Raw genomic sequence first — 26,766 nt, forward strand, 5'->3', positions numbered from 1 at the left:
TCTTCCCTGATTTCAATACATCTGAACTCATGAATCATAAAATGTCTATTTTATTTCTGAACTATCGTAAATAGGTAGGGTTTCCATTTGCCAGTTAATGGCGGGCAATTAACAGGCCTGCCCACCACCCCTCAGCTGGCCAGCTACCCTCACCACCACCACAAGGAAGCTCCTGCCGGTGGCAACCTTATAAATAGATCATAATATGGTAATGAGCTTGTAGCCAGGCAAAGAGAATGCCATATACACACACCTTCAGGTCCTGGTAAAATATACCCATTATCCCCTCCCCCCCCCCAACAACTCTGGCTCTGGAAGGTAAGATAATCCATTTCCTCTTGGAAACCTCTATTTGTTCCTGTCCTACAGTAGAATCATTTCTACAGTAGAGTTGGAAGGGACCACCAGGGTCATCTAGTCCAACCCCCTGTACAATGCAGAAAATTCACAACTACCTCCCCCCCACACCCCCAGTGACCCCTACTCCATGCCCAGAAGATGGCCAATATGCCCTCCTTCTCATCATCTGCTTAAAGTCATAGAATCAGCATTGCTGATAGATGGCCATCTAACCTCTTCTTAAAAATCTCCAGGGAAGGAGAGCTTACCACTTCCCAGGGAAGCCTGTTCCACTGAGGAACCACTCTGTTAGAAAATAGCAGGCAATGAATCATCTCTAAAAAAGACATGCAAAGTGGGGCAAAGGAATAAATGAAAAGAACTTAGACAAGGAGGAGCTTAAATGAGCAGGCGTGGTCTTAACTGCAGGTAATCCAGGGCAGCTGCCCTGGGTCTCCACCCTCCCAATGGAGTGGGGGGAAAGGGGAAGAACAGGCAGGCTCCTACTGCTGCTTACACCCACACCCCGTGGGTTTCAGTTAACCAACTCAATGCTGGACCCACAGTAGCTGCATCACCACCTTAGGTTTGCCAACCTCGAGGTGGTGACTGGAGATCTCCTGGTATTACAACTGATCTCCAGGTGACAGAGATCAGTTTACTTGGAGAAAATGGCCATTTTGGAAGGTGGACTCTATGACATTATACCCCATTGAAGTCATTCCCCTTCCCAACCTGAACCTGGCAACCCTAGTTGCCATCCAAAGGCTGGCACTTGGTGGGAGATGGGGGGTGCAGGGACGTGGGAGGTTCTGGTGTTGCACATGGCATAACACCACTTTTGGGGAAAACAGGAAGGATTGTCACATAACTCTAAGAATTGCAGGAAACTCTATAGTAAAACCATACAGCTTCTGGCAACTTCTAGAGCGACATGATGACGCTTCTGGGTTTCCCCCTGAAGTGACATCACACCACTTGCAATTAGGGTTGCCGACCTCCAGGTACTAGCTGGAGATCTCCTGCTATTACAGGTGATCTCCAGCTGATAGAGATCAGTTTCCCTGGAGAAAATGGCTGCTTTGGCAATTGGACTCTATGGCGCTGAAGTCCCTCCCCTCCCCAAACCCCACCCTCCTCAGGTTGTGCCCCTCCCTCTGGTGGCGAAGAGGAACCTGGCAACCCTACTTGCAATGCCAGCGATCTAAAAAACAAAATTTCTCAGCTGCTGACTCAGCAGCCGCTGCTCACCCATCCACCTTGCATAGAGCAAAGTCCACCTCTTGCTTGAGCCTGGGGTGGCCCCGTTAGGGTTGCCAGCTCTGGGTTTGGAAATTCTTGGAGAATTGTGGGTAGGGTCTGGAGAGAGCAGGGTTTGGGGAAGGGAGGGACCTCAGCAGGGTAATGTCATAGAGTCCACCCTCCAAAGCAGTCATTTTCTCCGGGGGAACTGATCTCTGTAATCTGGTGATCATTTGTAATTACAGGAGATCCAGGGGTAGGGGCCGTGGCTGAGTGGTAGACCGTCTGCTTGGCACGCAGAAGGTCCCAGGTTCACTCCACGGCTTCTCCAGTTATAGGGACTACGCAAGTAGGTGATGTGAAGGACATCTGCCTGAGACCCTGGATAGCCGCTGCCAGTCTGAGCAATACTTACTTCGATGGACCAAGGGTCTGATTCAGTATAAGGCAGCTTCATGTGTCCAGCCCCACCTGGAGGTTCAGCCCCGCCTAGGCCCTGTCAGGGGGTGGGGTGACAGTGAGTCGGGAGCCCTATCCTAAATTGCCATGAGTGCCCCTGTTTGTGGTGGGGACGGACTGGTGGAGGTATGAGGAGAGAAGTAACTAGAGACCTTTCACTTGATGTTTCTTCTAAGAAGGAAGAGGCGTGGCTTATAACAATGTCCACTCAACTTTCCAGCATGAGGGGAGGGGAAAGATCCTGTGACTCTTGAAGAATGGAAAGGGGTGATACCCACAAAGGCCCATCAAACACCTTGTAATAATAATCTTACCGCCCTACTTCCACTCTTGTTCCTTTTAAACTTCTTCCACAATTTACTTCCTAACTTAACATTTTTAAATGCTGGGACTTTTATTGTAATTATATCTTATATTTGTTTGGGCTTTAAATGGTCTTTTGTTGTTAACCACCTTGGAGGCACATTGTCTGGCATGGAGATATTTTAAATAAATCCCGCTGCAGGCCAGGATTTTCAAAATAGGATCTGGCCATTTACACATGAACACCAATCTTGGATTGTACGCTTACAAAGATTGGCAGCGCAGAAAAGACCAAACTGAGTTGGATCCGTTCTACGGAAGTAAATAGCCATTTGGTTATTACCACCAGTATGCCCCTTTCCCCAACCAAAGAAGAAAACAGCTTTAAGTGACAAAATGGCATTTTGCTTGGAGCAAAAATTTGCTTAATCCTATTTATGCATTTCCTGATGTTGTGGCCCAAATTTTTGTTTGCATAATACTACAGCTGAAGTAGAATCCCATGACTAGAGGCCTCAAACTAGGGGGCGGGGAGAGATCTCAAATATAGATTTTCTATATTTGATGGCAATGTAGATTTTTATTAATCACAAATATCTTGCCTCACACATTCTCTGAATTACATTTAACCAACCCATTTCAGTGTTATGGCTATGGTCAATGGCCTTGTTGAATGCTTTAATAGTTGGATATTTGTAGTCAACAAGAAGGGGAACCAAGAGGGCCCTGGAGAGGAATCTTTCCCCCAATCTCCTGCAGGCAGGGTTACCAACCTCCAGGTAGAGCAGGGAGTTCCCCTGGATTTACAACTTATCTCCAGACTACAGAAATCAGTTCCTCAGAAAAAATGGTAGTTTCAGAGGATGGACTCTATGGCGTCACCATAAGGTGGATTGCAAGGACAAAATCTTGTCAATTTTAATGCAGTGTGTTTGTTTGTTTGTTTGTTTGTTTAGGTTAATTATACTCTGCCTTACCATGATCTGCTTGAGGCAGCTTTACTTGTATGTGAATGAGAAAGAGAAGGGAGAGAGACTACAGCTTTTTTCTTTCTTTCAATCATGAATAGACCATGTGTATGGTAAACATGTTTTTTCTGTACCTGGCCCCAGATCTTGTGGATTTCTTGTCAAAGTCAAGTGCACAGTCTTGAGAGTGTAATAGAAAAAGCCATCAGCCACTACTAGTTTCACAGTCACAGATATCTGCAATAAATTGTTGCTCCTAGATTCCAGTGTGGGAGAAGGCGTTCTCTTAAATATACCAAACCATAAAGAGGTTTTAAAGTTCTGTTACCAACCTTCAGGTGGGGCCTGGAGATCTCCCAGAACTACAGCTGATTTCCAGACTATACAGATTGGTCCCCCTGGAGAAAAGTGTCCCTTCCCTCCACAAACTCCACCCTCCTGAGGCTCCACGCTCCAATCACTAGTAATTTCTCAACCCAGAGTTGGCAATCCTAGTTTAACATCGTGCCACCAATGAGAGCCAATTGGCAGTGTAAAGAAAGAACAAAAGGAACCCACAAAAGGAGGGTGAACATCTTCTCAGTAATTATTTGCCAGGATACGGCACAGGACAGGGTTATAACGATCTTGTTCTTTCCACCCTTCCCATCACAACTTCAATTTCCAGTCATGATCCATTACAGCAAATAATTTCAAACTCTGGCTGACATTATATCCTTATCATTTACCCCCCTTCCCCTTGACATGAGCAGATGTCACTTGAGAAATGGGTGTCATAAATAAGGTGCTGATGGTATTCCTACAACTTTTTTATAAGCTGTCTTTTAATTATTGTTTTGGGCCTCTGCCACAAGCTGAATGTTGATCATTCTGCAAAAGTAACCAAGTGTGGGATGTTTGTCAAAAGCAAACATTCTCTTAAACATCATCGCGTGGGGGGGAGTGAAAGGAGTTCATAGTGCTGCTCAGACTTGGATATATTTTATTAGGTCTTTTCTTAAACTCTTACGAGTTGTGAGGATCTTTGTATTTTGACAGAAAATCAGTTTGTGTTATGTATGGGTTTCTTGAAAGCCTGACTGCAGATTTTAACATCTGTCATAAAACTCCAAAAGCAAAGAGACTACAAAACATAACTAAAAATGTGCTATTACCACCCCTCATATCTGCCAGATATGCTCTCTTCCTGATGGGTTTACTCACTATGGCTGTCATATGTAATCCACTTGCTATCACTTCTGTGTGTCTCACTGTCACCTTGGCAGCAGGGAAGCAATGTATTCAGCAGCTCTGTTCTGTCAAGCATTTTCTCCATTCCTTCACAGATAGCCCAACCCCCCCCCAATTTAATGACTACAACTGACATAGGAAAATAATCTGCACAAAATCACCTAATTTTACTTAGTTGGATATTTATACCTCAGTGTTCTCCCCAAATGGGACCCAAAACAGCTTACAGCATCCTTCTCTCCTCTGTTTTATCTTCACAACAACCCTGTAAGGTAGGTTAGGCTGAGAATATGTGACTGGCCCACGGTCACCCAGCAAACATCCATGGCAGAACGGGGATTTGAATGTGGGCCTTCTAGATCCTAATCTGACACTCTAACTAGTATACCATGCTAGCCCTGACCCCTAGAAGGGACTGGGCGTCAGTGACAGAGTACATGCTTTCCAAGAGAAAGTCCGAGCTCCGCATTATCTCCAATTGAAGGATCTGAGGTAGCATGTGTTGGGAAAAACCTTTTTCTGCTGAGATTCTGGAAAGCTGCTGCCAGAAGGGTTGCCTAGAATGGAGCCTAGAATACTCTCGGAACTACAGCTGATCTCCAGATGACAGAGATCCATTCCCCTGGAGAAAATAGCTGCTTTGGAGGTTAGGCTGTACAGCATTAAACCCTGCTGCAGATTTTCTCATGCCAGAGTTGGCAAACCTACCTGCTAGTTAGTCAGTGGACCAACAATCTTGTTTCATACCAAGTAAGTTAATACATTAAACATGACTTAAGGCTCTCTCTGGGGGAAATAGATGTTAATGTTGGAAGATCTAAGTTCCTTCCCTCTTGCTTCCCCACAGGGCTCAAACTAGGATCCTGGTAGGCCACAAACTGGTTTCCTGACCTTATGCCACCAGAGCTGATGACTGGAAAAGGAGATTATAGGTAGTCTAAATTGGAACAAAAACACTACTTCTCAGAAGCTTCCTGGCCTGGAGCCTGGAATAGAGTTGACAATTCTGGCTTGGGAATTACCTGAATAGTTTGGAGCAGAACATGGGGAGGTCAGAATTTGGAGGAGGGAAGATGCTGAGCAGGTGTGTGATGCCATAGAACCCATCCTCTGAAGCTACCATTTCCTTGATTGGAACTTATCTCTGTAATCTACAGAACAGTTGTAATTCTGGGAGAACTCCAGGATAGGACTGCCAAGCTGAGCCTGGGGTTGGGCGGGGGCATTCGAGTAGGAATGTGATATTGCTACGTCACAGGGTAGCTCTAGGAATCATCAGAGACTCTATGGTAAAGCTATAGAATTTCTGGCAATTCCTAGAGGTACCCTACGTCACTTCCAGGTTTGGCCTTGGATTCAGACTAGATATTTCCATGGGCTCAAGGACTTCTACCCTTTGAAGCACGATTCTTTATGTTCCTCAAATCCTTTTCCTGGGGAAGAGGGCATCCCCAGGAACAGGATTTCATAGGGCATTTTGGGCTGCCATGATGGGGAGGCAGGAGTATTAGATACCGTGGCTGAAGTCCTTTGTTGATATTTTTACAACAAGTCTATAAGGTAGGCCAGTGTTATCATCCCCATGTTATGGGGGAGGGGGCTGTTCACAGAGATGAAGTTTAAACCATGGACCTCCCAGTCTGCAGCTCATTCTTTTAGCCACTGTGCTCTTCTATCTCTCGATTACTGAGGTAATGTCTTGTAGGTAACGTGTTCCCTTTATGTGAAACATTATTATTTCTGCCTCTCACATTCCTCTCATGGGCACTTTCATTCTTGTTTAATTTCTGAGGGAAAATCCTACAAGAAATAACCATCTCAGGAACAATCAAGACAGTTCCAAAATATCCCCTCCCCTCCAAATCTAAAGTTTGTTTGTTGTATCCAGATGAATTTAGTGCTACTAATCCTATGTAAATTGTCCACCACTGCTGATGGCAAAGAGGAGATGAAAAGGCCGGCGACATTAACTATCATTAGAATAAGAATCATGTATTCCTCACAGGCGAGATGCACATAATTAGAAATTAGAAAAAGGTCAGATCTCGCCATTATCAACTCAATCAGCTGCTGAGTGCCACACAGTCAATTAATTCAGCATCTGTATTTTTTACAACCCGGCGCACGTATTCCATCGGACTGTAACTCTTTATCCGGACAGATATACTGCTCAGCAAAGCAGAGACATAAAATGAGGGACCCCAAGCAAATGAGCTGAGATAATTGAGAGATTTATTTTACATACATACACACACACATATACATATATATGTCAAGTCTTCTTGCCTTTGCCCTTGAATGCTGACTTTCAGGAAAGTGGCGAACGGAAGGATGCGCAGGGATGACGAAATATCATCAGAGATATCCTTGATTTCCCCCAGAGCTTCCGATTTTAGCTTGATATAAAACCAACCACCTGTCAGGTTTGATGGGCTGCAGGAGGGGGCCAGGGAGTCCCTTTTACCTACAGTCCCAAAGTTGCCTCCACAAAGGGGTGGAAGGGCAAGATTCCCCAACTGGGACCCTATCAGTGACAGCTGGGATGGCAGAGATCATTTCTCTATGGCCAGAACAAGCTCGTAATGTGGCCCTTGCCCTCCACATCTAATCCCAACCTCATGAAAAGCACCCCCATTTGAATTCTGAAGTATCATAAATACACCATATAGCAGTAAAGGACTTGTAGCTCTGGCTGTTCCACCTCCCTTCCACCAGTGAAGTTGCCACCCTTCAGATAGTGGCTGGAGATCTCCTGGGATTACAACTGATCTCCAGGTGACAGAGATCAGTTCACCTGAAGAAAACGGCCACTTTGGAAGATGGAGTCGATGACATTATACCCCACTGAAGTCCCTCCCTTGTCTCAGCCTTCCATGGCCAACATTTTCTCTCCTATACAACTGGAAGGCTTTATCAGGCTTTAAAAAAAATCACTATAGCAATTACTGATTTTTTCTAAAACCCCAAAAAAGCCTTCTGGTAGTATGGGGAAGAAATGGTGTACATGGGGTGTTGAGTGAAAAGAAGTCCAGGGAAATTTCATGGTCCTTGAACAAGTAAGTGTGGGTATTGTGTGTGTTTCTGTTTCATGTATAAAGACAGCTTGGTACCACTGCCATTTAGTGGTTCAGTCAGAGCCTCTGTTCCATGTTCACTGGAATATCCACTGTAGTTACAGGATAGGGAAACCACATGGCTTCCTTCCATCAATGATTCTTTGGGCTATCCTCATGGGAAGAGGCATTCCCAAGATTCTGCAGTCACAGCTGTTCGCATGGTGCTGCATTCTCTCCAACCAGAGCACTAAAACCTCTTTTGCACCAGCTCATTAAATTTAAATTTGTGGCTGCCATGAAAAAAGGCCCAGTAAGCTAGGCTGCACCTGCCCAAAGCATCCCTGTTTTGTCCCCATCTATGTAGCAGCTAACTGCCATCCCACAGGAGTTCAAACACACATGAACACATGAAGCTGCCTTATGCTGAAACAGACCCTTGGTCCATCAAAGTCAGTATTGTCTACTCAGACCGGCAGCGGCTCTCCAGTGTCTCAGGCAGAGGTCTTTCACATCACCTACTTGCATAGTCCCTTTAACTGGAGATGCCAGGGATTGAACCTGGGACCTTCTGTATGCCAAGCAGATGCTCTACCACTGAGCTACAGCCCTTCCCCAAGTTATAAGGGAGTTATAAGGGACGGAGGCACATAGACATGTGGCAACTCTGCATGTGAAAAGAGCTATCCTCATTCACGCTGCAGCTGGAGCAGTCTCCCAGGGGTCGGCAGGGGTGTCATTGCTTTAACCTCAAGAATTTTCTAGAGTAGACAGGGGAGCGGGAGGAATTTGTCCCCTATTTGCCCCTGGGTAGCCAGGCTTCTAATTAACCTTTTTCCTTGGTGTGTTTATAAACTGCCTCTCGCGCCCTCATCTGTGCCCTTTTCTCCGTTGAGCATCCTGCCGTCTTTGTGATTCAGTTAGGAAAGCCTTCACAGTGCATTAGGGGAGAGAAATGCCTCTCTGTCTTCAGGTCCTCACTCGCTTCTCATCACTTTTCAGGGCTGCCGTTATCCCTGAGCACACAAATCAGCTGGCACTGATCAGAAATGGGCCTCCCTATTTTGCCAGATGTCTGCGGGCTCCCTCGCTCTCACTGTCCCTGCGAGTTATTTAATGGGATTGAAGGCAACCCCCCTGCAAATTTGCATAGTCATCCTACCCATGAGCAGCCTGTGACTAATAGTTTGTAAAGGTGGCCACTAAAATTAGCAAGTTGAAAAAGTGCTTTGAAATTTAAAGACTCTTTGTTACATTAAAAAAAAACCTGATTTATTGCCCTGCAGTGTATAGCTGAGATTTTATATATTATTCAGAATTTTGAGCCGAAGCTGTAAAACGATGTCAGTTCCATGCATGGAATGTTTTATGTGTAAATTTTTTAACATTTTATGGGGTATATTTTACTGAGGCCAAGGCTTTGCTCAAGGGGGAACTTACAGGCGTGTTTCTCCACTCTCAAATCTTGTTAGGAAGAGTGGCCAGCTGAGAATAATCAAGTACTATGTGCTTTTACATAGAACGTTTACAGCTGGATCCCAAAAGCACATCAGGAACAAAGCCCTGAGTTTTGTAAATCGAGCTTCTGGAACTTAACTTGTCAAGGTGTTAGTAGCATCTGTTCTAGCTGGCCAGTAGTTAGGACCGTGACATGGTGGAAACAGAGCTTGGGGCGGGGGGGGGGGGATCTTCTGAGGTTAATACAGTTGATGTGACTTATTTGGGGGCTCTTGCATAAGTAATTCCTTATCTCTGCAAGTAGTGATGTACACCAGCTTGGTGTAGTGGTTAAGAACGGTGGTTTGGAGTGGTGGACTCTGATCTGGAGAACCGGGTTTGATTCCCCACTCCTCCACATGAGCAGTGGAGGCTAATCTGGTGAACTGGATTTGTTTCCCCACTCCTGCACATGAAGCCAGCTGGGTGCCTTGGACAAGTTACAGTTCTATTAAGAGCTCTCTCAACCCCACCTACCTCACAGGGTGTGTGCTGTGGGGAGGGGAAGGGAAGGTTTGAGTCTCCCTTAAGTAGTAGAGAAGGTTGGCATATAAAAAAACAACTCTTCTTCTTCTTCTTCCAGTCCCATCCATCTCCAGAGTCAGCTTCACAAGGACAAATAGGAAGCTCACCCAATTCCCCTCCTTATTATAACCCCACATGGCTTTTGGACACACGTCCAATAATCCCCAATATAGCCATTTTTAATTGTCATTGGAGTCCTCTGCTTCCTCTTTCACCAGCAGAAAAGCAGGTTGAATCCAACCCATCATGTACTCTTGGCCGTCATGGCTGTTGGAAGCAACAACTTTTATTTATACTTAATATATTTATATCTTAGCAGTAACAATAAAAGTTTTCAAAGTCTCCAAAGTGGTTCCTATGTGGCATGGGAAGGCAGCTGCCCAAGAAAGTCAGCCCAAAGCCCCCCTCTAAGAGTACATGAAAGTACTTGTACATGTTTTGGGGCCCTAAATCTAAATGTTTTGGAGTGTTGTTTAGGACTGCTATGAAACTTTCCAAGACGTGCTGATCAGAGGCTACCATGGGTCCTTCTCCTTGTTACAATTCATGCAAATTCCAAGGGTGAATATGGAAGTTGAATGAGCATTTGAGCCTTTATGAATCTGCTTGTATGTGCATGCAATGTATGAAATGGATCTATGAAACAGTTTAAAATATCCAGAATGCATCTTTTTTCCTATTAAAGAAGCTATCGATAGTCTGTCCATCTATAGGGATAGTTGCCTCCCTTACCTCAGGAACAAGTTATCGGGAACCAAGGAGAGGGGAAAGCATTCTTGGTACCCCCTCCATCTGTTTGTGATCACTGCAGGTGCCCTCTTTTGATAAAGCTACAGCTTTAAAATAAGTGTGGAGTGGGGAGAGAGCTGGGATCGCAACCATTCATATCTGTCAGTCTTTCTGTCAGTCTTTTGTCCAAGAGCTGCAAACTTGCCTCAACTTTCCTTAACGGTCCTCTTGATTAAAAAACAAAACAATGAACCTTGCGAAATAAGCATGCTAGCTCATAAATTTCATTTTTGAAAAATATTACTTCAGTTAATTAGGATAATTCCAGCGGGGAGGGCACCCTGTCATTTGGGTGTGAGGCAGGGTCTTGAGTGGGAAGCACTTAAGCAAGCATGAGTCTCTGATTTCCATCACTTCCCCCCCCCTCCAATTGCACACTGACCCCTATTTCTCGTCCCACTCTATTCCACAGGGTCACCTGACACTCAGAAGCAGCTCTAGGGAGGGTCCACAAGGGAATACAATGGGGAAAGATGAAGTGGGGCAGCCCCAGTGGGCAAGCTCGCAGTTCTATGAATCCAGGCAAGATTTTAATGAACTAAGAAATTAACTATACCACCTACACAGTTAACAAGGGAAACTATTGCCAGTCAATCAGAGTTTGTTTCCACTTTTTTACCCCGAGTCTAGGTGGGATACTAATAGTAGTGAATAGACTGAGAAAATTCTAAAAAGATGGATGAGAGATTCTCACTGAGTTGACCTGTTTCCGCATGGTTCATTAGTTCTTACTAACAAATTGCATCCTTCTTCATCATCTATATTGATTTTAAAGCCAGAATAACTAGCAGTTGCTTCCCACCCCCTTATTTGCACTAGATTCTGAAAAGTCAGCGCTGCCCTTGTATGAAACGCATATTACAGCAAAGACAAAAATCTATCTACTGATAGATTTTTCCCTTTGTTCTTTGCACATTTATTCCGATATCTAGAATCCACATCTTAAGTGACATCCAAATTTCCTTGTGTAGATAGATAATAATTCAATAAGTTTCATTTCAAAGGATGAATGGTGGTTTAAACACCTGCTTCTTGCTTGCCCCACTGCCAACTTGAGGAGAGCCAACATGGTGTAGTGGTTAAGAGCGGTGGTTTGGAGTGGTGGACTCTAATCTGGAGAACCGGGTTTGATTCCCCGCTCCTCCACATGAGCTGCCGAGGCTAATCTGGTGAACTGGATTTGTTTCCTCACTCCTACACACGAAGCCAGCTGGTTGACCTTGGGCAAGTTACAGCTCTGTTAGAGCTCTCTCAGCCCCACCTACCTCACAGGGTGTCTGTTGTGGGGAGGGGAAGGGAAGATGATTGTAAGCCGGTTTGAGTCTCCCTTAAGTGGTTGAGAAAGTCGGCATGTAAAAACCAACTCTTCTTCTTCAAATGGCAATATCCTTGATGATCTGATGGTCTGATTCATGTGTTCATTAACATATGGAAAAAACCTTTATGAATTTTTGAATTTTGACATACTTATTTTCAGTTTAGTTTTGTGTTGCTTGTCTAGATTTCCTTCTTCCAGCCATGGGTGCAATGAGACTAGTTATGTTAAACAAAAATGTTTTTATTAAGTTAAAAAAAAAACTTGAATGTATCAGAGCTCACTTCATCAGATGTATTAGTCTAAATAACCACTTTGGATATATGTTTCATGCATCTGATGAAATCAGTTCTGACTTGAGAAAATTTAAGATGGAATAAATGTTCGTTTTTAAGGTGTCAAAAGAGTCCTGTTTCATTTTTTTGCTACAGATTAACATGGCTACCCATCGGGAGTTAACATGTATTATTTGGTTTCCTTTTAAAATTTTACATTGTAATTGACTATAATGGAAAGCCCCCCCCCCCATCTGTGGGTGGCCTTATTTTCATGGTCATAATGGAGATCAACCGCTTTACTCTTAGGGGGAGTGATTGTGGCTTCTGGAATTTACTGCTGCGGCACCTTTGAGTTGTATCTTTTATATATTTTTGTATTGACTTTCTAACATTTTTATTTGGAAGTTGTCAATGTAATGGAAAGGCAACATATAATGTTCTTAAATTAAATAAAACAAATAGAGAATGCATAGCTGCTACTGTGAATGTAGGTTTCTTTGGATAGAAAAACAAGATGATGCATCTCGATGAAACAAGTTAGAGGTTCTTATTCTGTCATGGCATCTTATATACTCTGTGCCTAACATTTAAGTCTTGGTGCAACCATTATTAGTCTTGTGACTAGGATACATTATGCATACTTCCAGATTCATAAGGTCAAGCACAGTTAAGACCATTTTGCCCCATCTTCCCTTATGAATTATGATTATCAATGGAGCACAAGCGTATCAGGAATATTCATGGCTACCAAAACCTAACTGTTTTTCACTAATTTGATCATCACCATCACTGTGATCTTGCCTTTATGTTACTGACTAGGCAAACCTATGCAGAGCAACTCTAGTCTAAGCCCATTGATTTCTGTAGGCTTATCGTGGAGTATTTGCATAGGATTGCACTGTAGATTATCCTTTGAAGGTAATGATAACCATCATCGTCTTTCTGTAAGTGATGGACATTTGACTGATTTCCTCTTTTTGTTTAATTGCTCCCAGATGGTAAAAGCCATTCAGGTACTGAGAATTCATCTACTGGAGCTGGAGAAGGTGAATGAATTGTGCAAAGACTTTTGTAATCGTTACATCACCTGCCTCAAAACTAAGATGCACAGTGACAACCTACTCAGGAATGACCTTGGGGGCCCCTACTCCCCGAACCAGTCCTCCATAAACCTACACTCACAGGTAATGTCAGGTGGGTGGGGGAATGCAACACAAAATGCTTAATTTAAAATGTTTCTGCACTTTAGGTTTTTGCAAAGGTACTATGTTTCTTTATTTCCAAACTGGAGAGATCCACGCATTGTTCAGTTATTCATCTAGGTAAAAATGAATGCATGTCCACATTTCTCCTACCTCTGGCAGGGCAGAGTGCTGATTGGCTAGGAACTGCAAAAGGCCAGCCAGTCAGTGCTGTGCACAGTTGGCTTCTCCAAGGTATGTGTAGAACCAGTTGCTCTTGGGCTTGATTCAGTTCGGATGTTTTGTACATCTGTTAAAAGAGGGGATAAGTACGGATACACAGCAAGATCACCCCTCAAGCCATGTCTTTAACCTTTTTTTAAAAAAGCAGAATGGATACATGTCTTCCTTCCTCTTCCAGCTTTACCACTGTAGTTCTTAAGAAATAAGCTTGCCAGTTATATAGCACTTATCTAACATGCCTTTCAAATTTTATCAGTGTTGGGCAGCACTCTCATAGGTCTTTCATGCATGGGAATTTTACCTGGGGTTCGATGCTTGCTCAACCCACACTGTTCTGAATGCTTAAAATGCTATGCACCAGTAAAATCACCAGCTCAAAGCCGGAAGTGTCTGAGTCCCTGCCCCTTGAAAACACTGCTTTGTAATTGGATGTAGTGCTTACTGTGAGAAAAATGTCCAGTTCCCCTTTCCCCCCCGGTGGAAACCCAAGTGCTGTTTTAGAAACAATTTCCCAAAACGGAGCTCTTTAAAAGGAACGGGGGTGGGGGAGAAACCCAAGCATCGATTTAAAACCCATTATTATGTGAAGCAAATGTCTGCTCAGAAATAACTCTGTGTGGCAGTCAAAACCAGGAAGAATGTGAGCATTTGAGTCCCTGCCCCTTAAAACGCTGCTTTGTAAGGCTGCTGTGCTTACTGTAACAAAAATGTCACACACACACCCGGCTCCCCTGCCCCGCACTTTGGATCATGCATAGAGATGAGGACGATTTGACCCAGGCTGATCTCAGGGGAGATTGAAGAATTGGGTTCTAACAGGATTGAGAAGACTCGGAATTTGCCAGGGCTGAGGGACGTAAAAATCATGCATAACTCCAAGGAACAACCGAGTCAGTCCGGGGGCGAATGTGAGTCAAAGTACCCATTCATAAAGGACCATAATGTCCCTGTAATGTAAAGTTTCAACGTTACCTCTCTGCTCAAAGGTCTTATTTATTTTGAGAGTTTTTACAAGTCATGCATGTGAATACTGCCTCCTTTCTGACTTTTAAAAATTGATGGATATGACCAATAGAGCATATAATATGGGGAACTGCCATTCTTTAATCCACATGGCAGGTCCCAAAAACTCAGTTGTTGAGTCTGAATGGTCTGGTTGATGTACAGTTGTTCCAGCGTATACAGTCTTGAAGGTGAATCTTAGTAGTTGCAAGTCTGTTTTATTGTTTGCAAATATCTTAACATTTGAACATTTATAAAATGGGCTGCAGTGTCGTCATGGTGCAGTTGTGGGATATGTAATGGTTATGATCTAGAGAATTGCACAAGAGAACTGCGCAGTCTAGAAAACTGGAGTGTGTATCATTCACACATAGAATTGCACATAGAATCACCCCGCTAACTGTGGGAAAGTGTTTGGAAACGCCATCTGATTCAAATATATGGTGGCCACCCATTGACTAAAACACTCTATTGTGATCTTATTACCTTGATCACGAAAGATCTTCATTGGCTTTCGGACACAATTCAAGGCTTTGGATTTGACCTGTAAAATAACCTAAGCATGGTATCTGAAGGTCCACCATCTCCCACATAAACCTGCCCTAGAACTAAGACTTTCTTTAGAGGCCCTTGTCCAAATGTCTAGGCTAGGTAAGTCCCTACTGTCCTAGTACTTTGGCTTTAGACTGGGTTACCTCCTCAGGGAATTCCCCTTTCCACCATCATTAATATCTTTTGAGTGCAATCCTGAAGAAGTAGGGGGGGGAATCAACATGCCGGCATAAGTGCCCACTTATCTCAAGATAAGGGCCACTTATGCTGGTACGGGGGGGCATTCATACTGGCCCCGGGATGCCACACTGCTGTGAGGGGCTCCGCCTCCAGCACTGCTACACCAGCAGCGAAATCCCAGAAGTGGGAGCCTGCACTGGCTTGGGGGGGCGTTCCCAGGGTGTTCCAAGGGGTGGAGCTGATTTTAGTCTGCTTCCTAGCCCCTTTTGCCCTGGGAATGCCCCCTTGAGCAGCGGCGTTGCTACGCCACCTTTTTGGGTGATGTAGCCCTGTTACTTTCTATGGGGGCATTTCCCCCTTTTTCATTTTAAAATTACTTTTATTTTCCTTGCAGTGGCCAGGAAGCCTCTGTGGAGGCGCTTGGCTGTGCTGCTCCCGGCTGCTGCCTAGCTGCCCCCCCCCTTTCAGGATTGGGCTGTCCATCCTGTTGCCTTGAGGTTTTAATAGTAATTAATAACTATTGCTGCTGGATTTTATTCAGAATTTGCATTGTTGATTAGGAAAAGTGAAAGTTGAGGTGTAGTTCTTGTTTTACTTTCTGAGTACCTCTAGATGGGATTGAGGACCAAACTGGACATGACATAGAGTATCCACCCATGACGGGAGTGGGGGGTTCTGAGGTAATGTCTTATAGATGCAGAATGTACATAAATAATTCTCCTCCAAAAATTATTACATGCATTAATGCCACAATTAGTGTATGGGTGTGAGTGTATGTTTGCATTTAGCGTTTGCATTTCAACAATTTAGTTTTTGCATTTCAAGCATTCAGGCGTTGATTGCTGTGTTTGTGTAAAATTTTTTAAAAGTCATCATCTAAGCATTTAATTTCTTTATATTTATACTTTCATTTTACTCCTATACTGGATTAACCTGAATGTAACAGGGTGCAGGATCGCAGAATAAAAGTGTCACACACCCTCCCCATAGTAAAAAGACTGATATTTCGAAACCTTGCCCAGTTGAACATGATAACTAGCAATGCTTGAGAGAAAAGCCATAGTTCTTTTCTTCTGGATTTTTAAAGGCCCCTTTTATGCGCATCCCAAAGCAGAAAATTTGCTTTTCAGCGTTATGTTTCTAAGCCCTGGCGATTCAAATAAATCTCAGTTACAGTTTACCAGCAAGAAAGAGATTGCCTCAGTAGAAGGGGGGGGGGGAAACACAACAAACTTTCTTTTCCTACCTCTTCCATTCTCCCTAAAAAAGATACCAAGATTAAGAGAATGAATTTGGAAGAGGAATATACTTCATAAGAAGCAACAATAAAAGAATATCCTCTTTTGTTTTTCTGTTTCATCGTTCAATCGATGCAGAGCCAAGATCATTAGTTATTAATTATATTATTTTTATCCTGCACCCTTCCTTGAGAAGCTCATGGCTTCCTCCCTATTTATTTATTAGATTTATACCCGCCCTCTCCGGCACAGCTGGGCCCAGGGCAGCTTCTTCATTTTATCCTCACAACAACCCCGTTAGACTGAATGCCTGCGTAACTTGCCCAAAGTTATTCATTGAACTTCAAGGCAGAGTGTGGATCTGAGCCTGGGTCTAGCTGGTTTGAGCCACGGTCCAACTGGTTGGAGTCCAATAGTCTGACCTCACTACATAGAGCTCTATTGATCTGTGCAGTGGACACAAGCATTTCCCTAGCCCAGTCCCCTGCTAGCATAAAGGATTAGGCAGACCATAACCTTGGTGCTGGAATTCAGCGCTCTTTGCAGCTTTTCATGGAAAGAAAACAGGCCATTGGTGGCATACCTCTTGCCACATTCCCTAAGCAATACGTGCATCTTAATAATTGGTTACTTTGCATGATTTACTTTTTTTCTTTGTGCAGATAGGACCCACAGAAGGAAAATAAATTATATTGTGTAAGTAAATGTGTATAAGTTTCAGTAATTTACATAGTATAGTTTGGATGTGCAGTTTTTATGTGTGTATATTTTGGTACCAAATGTGAGGTCTGAGTGGGGGGGGCACAAACAGGATGAACTGTGGGGTGCACACCCTACCCTTTGGCACAGGTTTACCCCACCTTTGGGGTTTTTTGAGGGGGAAAGGGGAACACAGCCTTTTTTCATTTGCAATGTGATAGCCTTAATTTAAAGAATGAGAGCATGTTTTGAGAATAGGAAAACCTATGGCCAACAACAACAAAAAACCCTCTGGCAATTAGTATTTTCCCCAGATTAGTAGTGCCCCCAAGTTCTGTCTATTTAACACTCCATGCCCTGGCCCACCCAAGTTTTCCCTTGGCTGGAGATGGATTTTGCAAGATCAGGGTCACCATTATCTTGCCTAAGTTATCCTGGGGTGGGGGGGAACCTCCCTTCTGCTATTATTTTGGTGTGCACCAATGCTTCAAGGGGGTCAGAGAAGTTCAGGAAGTTCTTGCTGATGCAAGGAGTGTGTTCATTATAGGAAGGTAAAAGCTTCTGAACTTAAAATAACCTTTAAATCTAATTCAAATGTGTCTGGTTCTGACTGACATGCATGTGGACAAGACACTAGATATATCCACCATCACTCATATTTAACTTCTAGGAGACCCTAGAGGGAGAGCTGGACCCTGATGAGTGACAACAGTAGCAACTCACACATACAAAATTTTAGCAAGGTATCCCCCCCAAAGGCTTTAAAAAATAGTAACAAGTTGAGGACACCAGTGTACCGAGGACATCTGTCTGAAAATACGGACTGTCCATGGTAAATAGAGACACTTGGCATGTACGAGGTCACACAGCTTTTCGCTAGTTATGAGGAAACCACTGATTTCTTTGTTGCCCCAACAGGGAACATAGCAGCCGTCCGTAGCAAAAAAAGGTTAGATGTGGCTGTGAGCTTGCATATTGAGAACAGATATACTATTAAGGCTGCCAGCTCCGGGTTGTAAAATACCTGGAAATTTTGGGGGTGGAGCCTAAGGAGGGCAGGGTTTGGAGAGGGGAGGGACTTCAATGCCATAGAGTCCAATTGCCAAAGCAGCCATTTTCTCCAGGGGAACTGATCTCTGTTGGGGAATTGAACCCAGTTCTCCAGGTCAGAGTCTGCCGCTTTTAACCACTACAACCACATTAGCTCCCACCACTTCTTACACCGGCCCCATGTGGGTTTGGGCAGCTGGCTTCCGGTGGCAGCAATCGTTCCTGTCCACCTTGCCCAGGGTGAAACCACCCTTGCTTTGACCCAATGGGGGACAGTGATTCTGGGGCTCCTTCCTGGATTGTCGCCAAGGGCTCACAAATCACTAAGACCATCCTTGAGTTCAGGATACTTGATGGGTCCACCTAAATGTCCATTTTTCCCCAAACCAGGACCATTGCACTGTGACAATAACCATGTCATAGTCCAGAGAGTTTCCAATGGGAGAAAGGCAAGAAAAATTAAATTTTAAAAGTTCAGGTTTCTCCATTTAGATACACTGAAATATCCAAATCACTTAATCATTGATCTAAAAAAAACAGCCTTTCTTTGTTTTCAAATATTCTTTAGAAATGGACTTAATATTCCTTTACTGCTTTATTGTAGTTTCCCTTATGATCAAAATTAGCAAGAAACTTGCATAAAGGAGAACAATAATTGCTCAACGAGCATCTCGTTTGTAATTTATTAGTTTCTATTATTGCGAGTCGCCATAGCAACGGCTCGCATCCAGGGCGATGAGAGAGATGTTAGATATGAGCCGACGAGGCTCTGAGTCCCAGCAAATGGAGATGCACATTTTTATCAGTAATTTTCATGAAAATAATATGTGAGGAGTTAATGAGATGGAAAGCCGTCCTGTGGCTATTGTGAATTTTTTTAACTGTTGATCTAATTAGAATGCATCGGTCAGGAAAAGTAATGAGGATTTAGCGCCTCACAAAGATGTGAGGATCATATCAGAAAATTAGCACAAGTCTTTGGAAATAATCAGGCCCTTGGAGAGGGACTAAAACCCCACCTTTCTTCACTCTCTCATTTTTTACAAGGAATTCTTCCGTCAAGGAGTGGCTCCACTTTCCTTTACTCGCATGGCTGTCAGGATGGTATAGCACGTTTCGCCAACTGTTGGTGGAAAAGTTCACACATTACAGTTAAAATTAGTTAAACATCAGTTCTTGTGAAAGTGATGTGCTAGAAGGCTTCATGGAGGGGGGGGGAATCACATTTCGAAATAACCAAGGAATGCACACTGAAGCACATTTTCAGCCTGAAATTTGAGGAACTGACAGCAAGCCTGATTGAACAAGGCGAAAATACATTTCATAAGGCCGTAGTGGGTTATCCATTAGGTCTGGGGTCAGCATCCATTTTTCAGTGGTGGGCCAGACCATCATAGGGCAGCCATTGGATTGGATCCACCCAGCTTCTTCATCCCACTAAATTCCTCTCTGTATTTCAGCCCCCAGCCTACATGGCTTTTGTGCATGCAGGACGGACCCTTGATTCTCAGCTAAAGTCTTTTATGCATGGGAGTTTTACCTGGGGTTCGAGGCTCTCTTGACCCACACTTTTCTGTTCTGAATCCTTAAAATGCTATGCATGTTGCTGTTTGCCCTGGAGAAAGTCCTGGAGTTTCTGGAGTACTTTAGAATCACCAGCAAAAATCTGGAAGTGTCTGAGTCCCCTCCCCTTGAAAACGCTGCTTTGTAATTGACTGTAGTGCTTACTGTGAGAAAAATGTCACACACACCCGAGCTCCCCTCTCCCACGCTTTGGCTTATGCATGGAAATGGGGACGATTTGACCCGGGCTGATCTCAGGGGAGATTGAAGAATTGCATTACGGAAGACCCGGACATTGCATGGGCTGGGCACAAGGTCATCTCGAAGGGGTGGAAAAACTCATGCATAACCCCAACGAAAAACTGAGTTGGACCAGCGGAGAAAGTAAGTCAAAGTTCCCATGCATAAAAGACCATAGTCTTTTTTGGTGGTCAGATAAGATCCCTCCTTTCCCCCCTTTTCATCAACAGAAAGATGCTTGGATTGAACCCCTTGCATGGGCTGGAAGAGTAACTAGGTATTTTATCAAGATGTGGAGTGTTTTGAGAACTAGGAAGGGAACATCTGCAAGACAGATTCTATTTGAGTATGTGTGATATTGTTCCATTAATTGGTTAGAACCCTTTTAATTAATTACAAACGTATCCTGATTAACTGGGCAGCAGCTTGGAAAAAATCTCATCTTCAACACAAGTTGCTATAGAAAGAACTACAGGTGGCAACTTAAAATAGGCCTGCTGTATTTTCTGGAGTACAGGAAAGCCTACTGCAATACATACATGCATCATTTAAGTCCAATGAAAGCATGCTTTCTACTAGAGTACTATTGTTTTTTTAACTTAAGCAATTTTAATCAGATGATATGTGAGCGGGGGAGCCCATTCCTGAACTTTGGGGCCAAAAGAGCTCAGGAGGTGTGGAAGCGGCCACGCCAGCATCCGGGCCACTTGCACCAGCACCCGGGCCGCTAGCGCCACCAACAGTGGCACGGATGCAGGTGTTTGGGGCGCTCACGCTGGCACGGCAGCGCTGCCATGAGCATCCTCGCCAATACCGCAAGGGACTGTGCCCTTATGTAGTACAGATGCTTAAGGAGACAAAATACCTTGGACAGACTTGAGTGCATCCTCCCCCCAAAAAATTACTGGAAGATTCATGTAACCCTGTGTTGTTGCATGCTCTTTGCTGTTACCACCTTTGTGCACAGCCGCTGCCTGCTTGTGGCACACCATGGCTTTGTGTGGTATAGTCAGTTTTTTGGAGCTGCTTGATCCTATTTTGCAACAGACAGTTGGGCTACAGGGCCTTTTAATCCTTTCCAGCCCCAGGAGGCTCTTTGCTCAAGCCCACAGTTCCTGCACTACTGGAGAGATGCATCAGAATCGTGGCTTCTTTGGGATCGATGCCCAGGGTCCAAATGAGCTTTCTCACATTTCTTTGAGCCTTATATGCATATGTTGGCACTTCAAACTTGCAACATGAGCTGAGAACAACTTAGCGAGTGCTATTTCCTCACACAGCAGGATCGTGTACATGTTGGAAAGGATTCTTAAAACATGGCTCTTACTAGCAAGCCAAACTAGCTGACATATTACTCTCAAAATGCTTGCTTTTCTGGACAGAGGTCATTGCTAACAGAATGTGGGCCAACGAAAGTGCCAAGCAACCCTTGGCAACCTCTGTCAGCCTCTGAGCAGGAGGAGGCCTCTTGGGAGAAACCAAGCCTCCACCAGCCCTAGCAAAATGGGACAGTTTTCCTAAGTAAGGGACAGAAACATGTTAGAGTGTTGAAATGATCATCATGTTGCAGATCTAGAGTTGCCAACTTTCTTTGAACATAGGAAGCTGCCATATACTGCAGGTTCTTCTAGCCCGGTAATGTTCACTGCGTCCTCCCAGCAGCTCCCTAGAATCTCAAGCACGGAGTCTTTCGCTCACACCTGCTATGTAAGCTCTTTTAACTGGAGATGCAGGGGATTGAACTAGGGAACTAAAGCGTACAAAGCAGGTGCTCTGCCACTGAGCAAGTGAAGCCTTTTTCCTGACCCTTCCAAGCCAAGAAACTTTTAAGCTGCTGAATTTCTGCCTGCCATAACAGGTTTTAAAGCCATGGGAACATCACTGGGGTGGGGGGGGGGCAAAGCAGTGCAACCCTTTACAAAATGTGTTTCATTCAGTAAAATGATGGTCTTTTGTTTAAAACCGGCTGTGCTTCCAGTCACTCTTCTCTGCTGGGCAAAATATTCTGTTATTTGCATTCTTAGTGGGTGCTTTTTCATGCTGTTTGTTTCTGTGCTATGTATAGATGCTTATCCAATTCATAGAAGAAATTGTTCTTACCAACTTATTTCTGATTGGGAGGGCAGACTAATTAACATATATGACATGAACTATTTGTGCTGGTTATCGTATATTACCTTGGAATGACTGCTAATGAGGTGAGGTGAGGCAGGATTAACTTCCTGTTACCTGTTTTGTTTGAACCTTTATATGAACAACTGGCACTGTTAGGGGAGAAAAAGGAAGAGGCTACAGTCAGGATGTTAAAAAACATCTGGAACATCTGATAATACCTGGGCAGTCCATGTGAACTCAAGTAACCAACACAAAATAATGTTTGGAGAAAGATGCTAAAGACTCTAAAATTCCAGAGGGGTAGCCATGTTATTCTGTTGCAGTAAACTTAAATAGGTGTGCTGTGGCACTTTAAGGACTAAAACAATTTATTCCGGCATAAGCTTTTATGAAACAAAGCGTACTTCATCAGATGCATGAAATATCCAGTATCACTCTGTAGCAACAGAAAAGAATCTTGTGGCTCCCTAAAGACTAATGAAACACATACATACAATTTGAAGTTAGGGTAGCCAGATCCAGGTTGGGAAACTCCTGGAAATTTGGGGGTGGAGCCTGGGGAGGACAGGGACCTCAGTGGGGTACAATGCTGTAGAGTCCACCTTCCAAAGCAGCCATTTTCTCCAGGGGAACTACGTAATCTCTGAGGTTTGGAGATGAGCTGTAACTCCAGGGGATCCCCAGGCCCCACCTGGAGGCTGGCAACCCTATTTGAAGTGTTTCATCAGATGTGTGAAGGGTTGCCCAATTGACAGGGTAGATATATCCATGTCGGTACAGACAGAAGAAGGGCAAAATGAGACCTGAAGGCCCAGCAGTCCAAGAGAGAGGTGTGTTACATGACTCTGCAGAGGACAAAAGAAAACAAGAGTCATGATAGGAGGGACAGAACCATGTGATACTGGACTGGCCAGGCAAGGCTAATAGTGTAAATAAACCTCTAATAAGGAGCAATTGTTTTTCCTAGTGAGCTAACCATTTCTAGCTCCTGTTCAAAACCATCTGATAGTGGTCAGTTTTGCGTGACAACTTCAACTCAACAGCTTCATACCCTGGGAGTCCCTCTTTGAAACGTCATTTCTGAAATAAGGCAATTTCTGCAGCTGTTGGTGAACATGAAAGAAGGTCAAAATGCTCTCCAGCTACTTCCTGAGCAGTTCCCCCCACCCTTTTTTTTTTATTTGTGTCCATGATTTATTATTGAAATGTAGTGGTTAGAGGTTTAGGACTGGTCGAGGACTGGTCAGGCCTTCATTCAAATACCTATTCTACCATGTAGGTAATTGGGTAGTCTTGGAACAGTCCCCGTCTCTCAGCCTAATCTACTTCTCAGGCAGTTATTAGGATAAAATGAGGGAGGGGGGGAACACAATGTCTCCTGGGACAAGATGGAAATAAATGTAAGCAATGGTTGTAGATATAATTTGTTCTTAAGAAATAATGTGCTGTAATCATTGAGGGCATCTGTGACCAAGAGAGTTAAGAATGGTGTAAAATCTTTTCTCCCTTCTTTTTTCTTGCTGCATTCCACAATGCGTAACAGGAGCGCTTTAACATCTTCAGCAGAGCTAGAAATTCCTGACTTAGATGGAAATGTTAATGTCAATAATAATGCGGGAGCAGGAGAAGGGTTCTATAAATATTTTGGATATATATTTGGAACCGCCTTGTGATGTTTTGGTATGTTCCGTAATATTTGATGCTCTCATTCCTGCAGAGATGTAAGATGTTTCTTTTAACAATATCTGCTTTCATCACAGTAAAAATAGGCATTTGGCCTGTATGGGTAAAACTCAGGGCTAGCTTATCCATGGTGCCAGCTGTGGTATAGTCCAGACTAGTGTAACACTACAATGAAGTAGCCTCCCGGATCCCAGCTATATGAGATTTAATTGTAGACCAGTGAAGGGGGGAAGGGGTGTGGCTCAGTGATAGAGCATCTGCCATGCGTGCAGCAGGTCCCAGGTTCAGTCTCCAGCGAAAAGATCAAGAACTGATTGAAGTGAAAGGCCTCTACCTGAAACCCTGGAAAGCTGCTGCCAGCCAGGGTAGACAATGCTGAATAGATTAGAATATAAGGCAGCTTCATTTGTGCTCAGGGGGCAGAATAGTCGTATTCCTTGGTGTTTTCTATTCAACAAGGGATCCTAGTTTTAGCTGGGTCTGCTCTCTCTCTCTCTGCTCTCTCACACATACTTCAAGAAAGCCCAGATTTGGTGCACAGAATCAGTTATGCAAATAAGTGCTATATATATAAATAGATTCATTTTGCATGCATCTCCTCAGGTGGCCTAGACTCAGAACCTTCTCCCTAATAAGTTCGTTTTCAGTGTTTTGTAGGGGAGCATTGTAGCATGTCAAGACCCCCTTGCCAGCCTCACCCCTCCCTATCTAAAGTGGTACAATAAGGAGATCGTCAAAATAAGTGTAAGAAGGTTTCCTGGCCCCATCATATGTTTTTAAATCCCAGCTTCCCTCCAGGGAGCTCAGAGCAGCATATATGGTTCTCGCGTTCCCATTTTATCCTCACAACAATCCTGTAACATAGATTAAGCCACTTCTCCCCAGTTATAGTTCGGTACTCTAACCATTATACAACACTGTCTGCCCCACTCCTCTTGTGCTTCATATGTACAAATTGCCATGTGACTCCTGAGTGGGAGTCATTGAGATCCAGCCTATGGTGCAATATAGATCTTTCTTACTGTTCTGTAGAGCAAGCCAAGGGTAGCAGAAGCCAGGATACTCGAGTTCTCCTCTCTGGAGTCTGTTTATGGAAAAATTAAGCCACAATCAGGATGAGGGACACAAAACGTGTTGCTTTTCTTTCTAATAATGAGTGTTGGGAACACCTGGCGATTGAGCTATTTAGCTTAGTGGCTAGATTTTTCTCTGCCCCCGTTATTTAAAATCCCAGCGCTGAAGAGGTCACTAAGCATTGGATCATTACAGTTAGGAAATGTTAATTACTCCCTATCAAAGCCACATGACCTTTCGCAGATACTCCCAGGGATGGGTGCTGAGTAAATGCATGGAATAATGAGAAACAGGGCCCGTTCCTGCGGGACAGCGTCTCAGCACTCTTCTGTTCCATGATCTTCCTCCTTCCTTTTCCCTCACTCTGTTTTTCAATGTGTGCATTACAACTCTGAGCTAATAAATATCAGAAACGGTACAAATAGGTGAAAATTGCAATTAAATTTTATATGAAACATACTATTCTGCAAGAAACTGTATTCAAATCAGTTTCATTTCTGTCAGCTTTGTGTAACGTTGGCCGGTGGCCTGGAAGACCCAGGTTTAGATTGCCATTCTGCCATGGAAGCTAGCTGGATGACCTTGGAACACACGCTCTCTCCTCCTAACCTACCTCACAGGGTTGTTACGTGGGAAATGAGGAAGGGAGAACTATTTACGCTGGGCTGGCGTCTTTGGAGGAAGGATGGGATAAAAATGTACTACACAGATTCATTAATCTTCTTTTAACACACCAGTAACTCTCAAGGTCCACAAAGCCCCCCTTGTATGAAATAAATATAATAGGGTTTTTAGGAATGCTACATTCCAGATGGCAAATACTGGACCAGTGGCATTGTATACTGTGTACATTTTTGGCTGACAGACAGTTGCACAACTTCAATCATTTAAAAAATTCTCTAGCCCCTAAAAACCTAGCAATATAAGGCTAAGATTTGGAAAGGATCAAGCCTGATCCTTCTGACTTCCATTGTTGCAGCCAGTGAGGGAAACTGCTGCTGTGATCGACACGCTGGCCACATTGCTCTTTTAGAAAGCCATACTATCCTCTGAAGAATGGCTGAGCAAATCCAAACCTGAGAAGATGGTCAGGGGAAAGGAGGTGGTTTCTGTGATTCTCCCCCAACTTTTTATGGTGGTTGCCAGGAGCAGACGCAAAGCAAATCCATCGACAATGCTACGACAGTGCTAATGTTTGATTTGCATAATTAGCAAACAATGTGCAGATTGTTCAAATGAGGCTGCCTGGAATTTGGAGGAGAACTGGAATATTGCAACTCGATCCAGTAGAAGCTCTCCTTTCCCTGAGCAGCCATTCATCCTTCCTTCAGGCAGCCTGTCTCAGCTTGAAAACCCAAGGTTTTATGGCGTGGTATAACTCAGCCTGATTCACTGCTGTTTTATTTCTGACATTTTGCTCCCAGGAAAGTATTTGCGACATCGGAAAAAGTCGCCGTGCATCTTCAGCTCAGTGGCAAACTAGGCGCTTTTCATTCCTCCATCTAATTTTCCACCCGCAGTTCTAATCTCAGCGCAGTGTTGGGGTTGGGGAGGCTGATTCTGAAGTGGGCTCCGTTGTCCTGATGCAACAAGGCAGGTTGCTCATAAATCGCGATTCGTTTGGCTTTTGCGGGGCTGAATTTGGCATCGCTGGCAGATAAACCTGCCACTGCCTATGGGGCTCCAGACGAGGACTGCATCTCTGAGGCCTTGGGTAGAGCTCTGGAAAAACTTAGGGCAGGGATTTTCCACCACAACTTGGCATTAAGTACACAGTTTAAAAGGGGGGGGGAAGAGTGAGCAAGAGTGTGAAATTCGTCATGGTTCAGAATTAATCCCAGCAGCTTGAAATAGAAGAGTCATCATCTGTGCTCACGGTGAGCTTGCTCCCCACTGGAAAATGATACAGCAGGATAAAAATTCCACTCTGATGCCAGATTTGTTGGAG

At 44.0% G+C, this 26,766-nt stretch overlaps 1 protein-coding gene across 5 annotated transcripts in view; it reads left to right on the forward strand.

The window, feature by feature from the left end:
• The window catches only part of PKNOX2 (PBX/knotted 1 homeobox 2), a 379,920-nt gene that overhangs the window by 305,131 nt on the left and 48,023 nt on the right, over positions 1–26,766 (forward strand). For all 5 annotated transcript variants that reach the window (XM_056860518.1, XM_056860521.1, XM_056860522.1 and 2 more), the window contains one exon: positions 12,994–13,182. In XM_056860518.1, the coding sequence (XP_056716496.1) occupies positions 12,994–13,182 (189 nt within the window). The remainder of the gene's footprint in view (positions 1–12,993; positions 13,183–26,766) is intronic.

Source organism: Euleptes europaea, chromosome 14, assembly GCF_029931775.1.
Source record: "Euleptes europaea isolate rEulEur1 chromosome 14, rEulEur1.hap1, whole genome shotgun sequence".
NCBI classification, from domain to species: Eukaryota; Metazoa; Chordata; class Lepidosauria; order Squamata; family Sphaerodactylidae; genus Euleptes; species Euleptes europaea.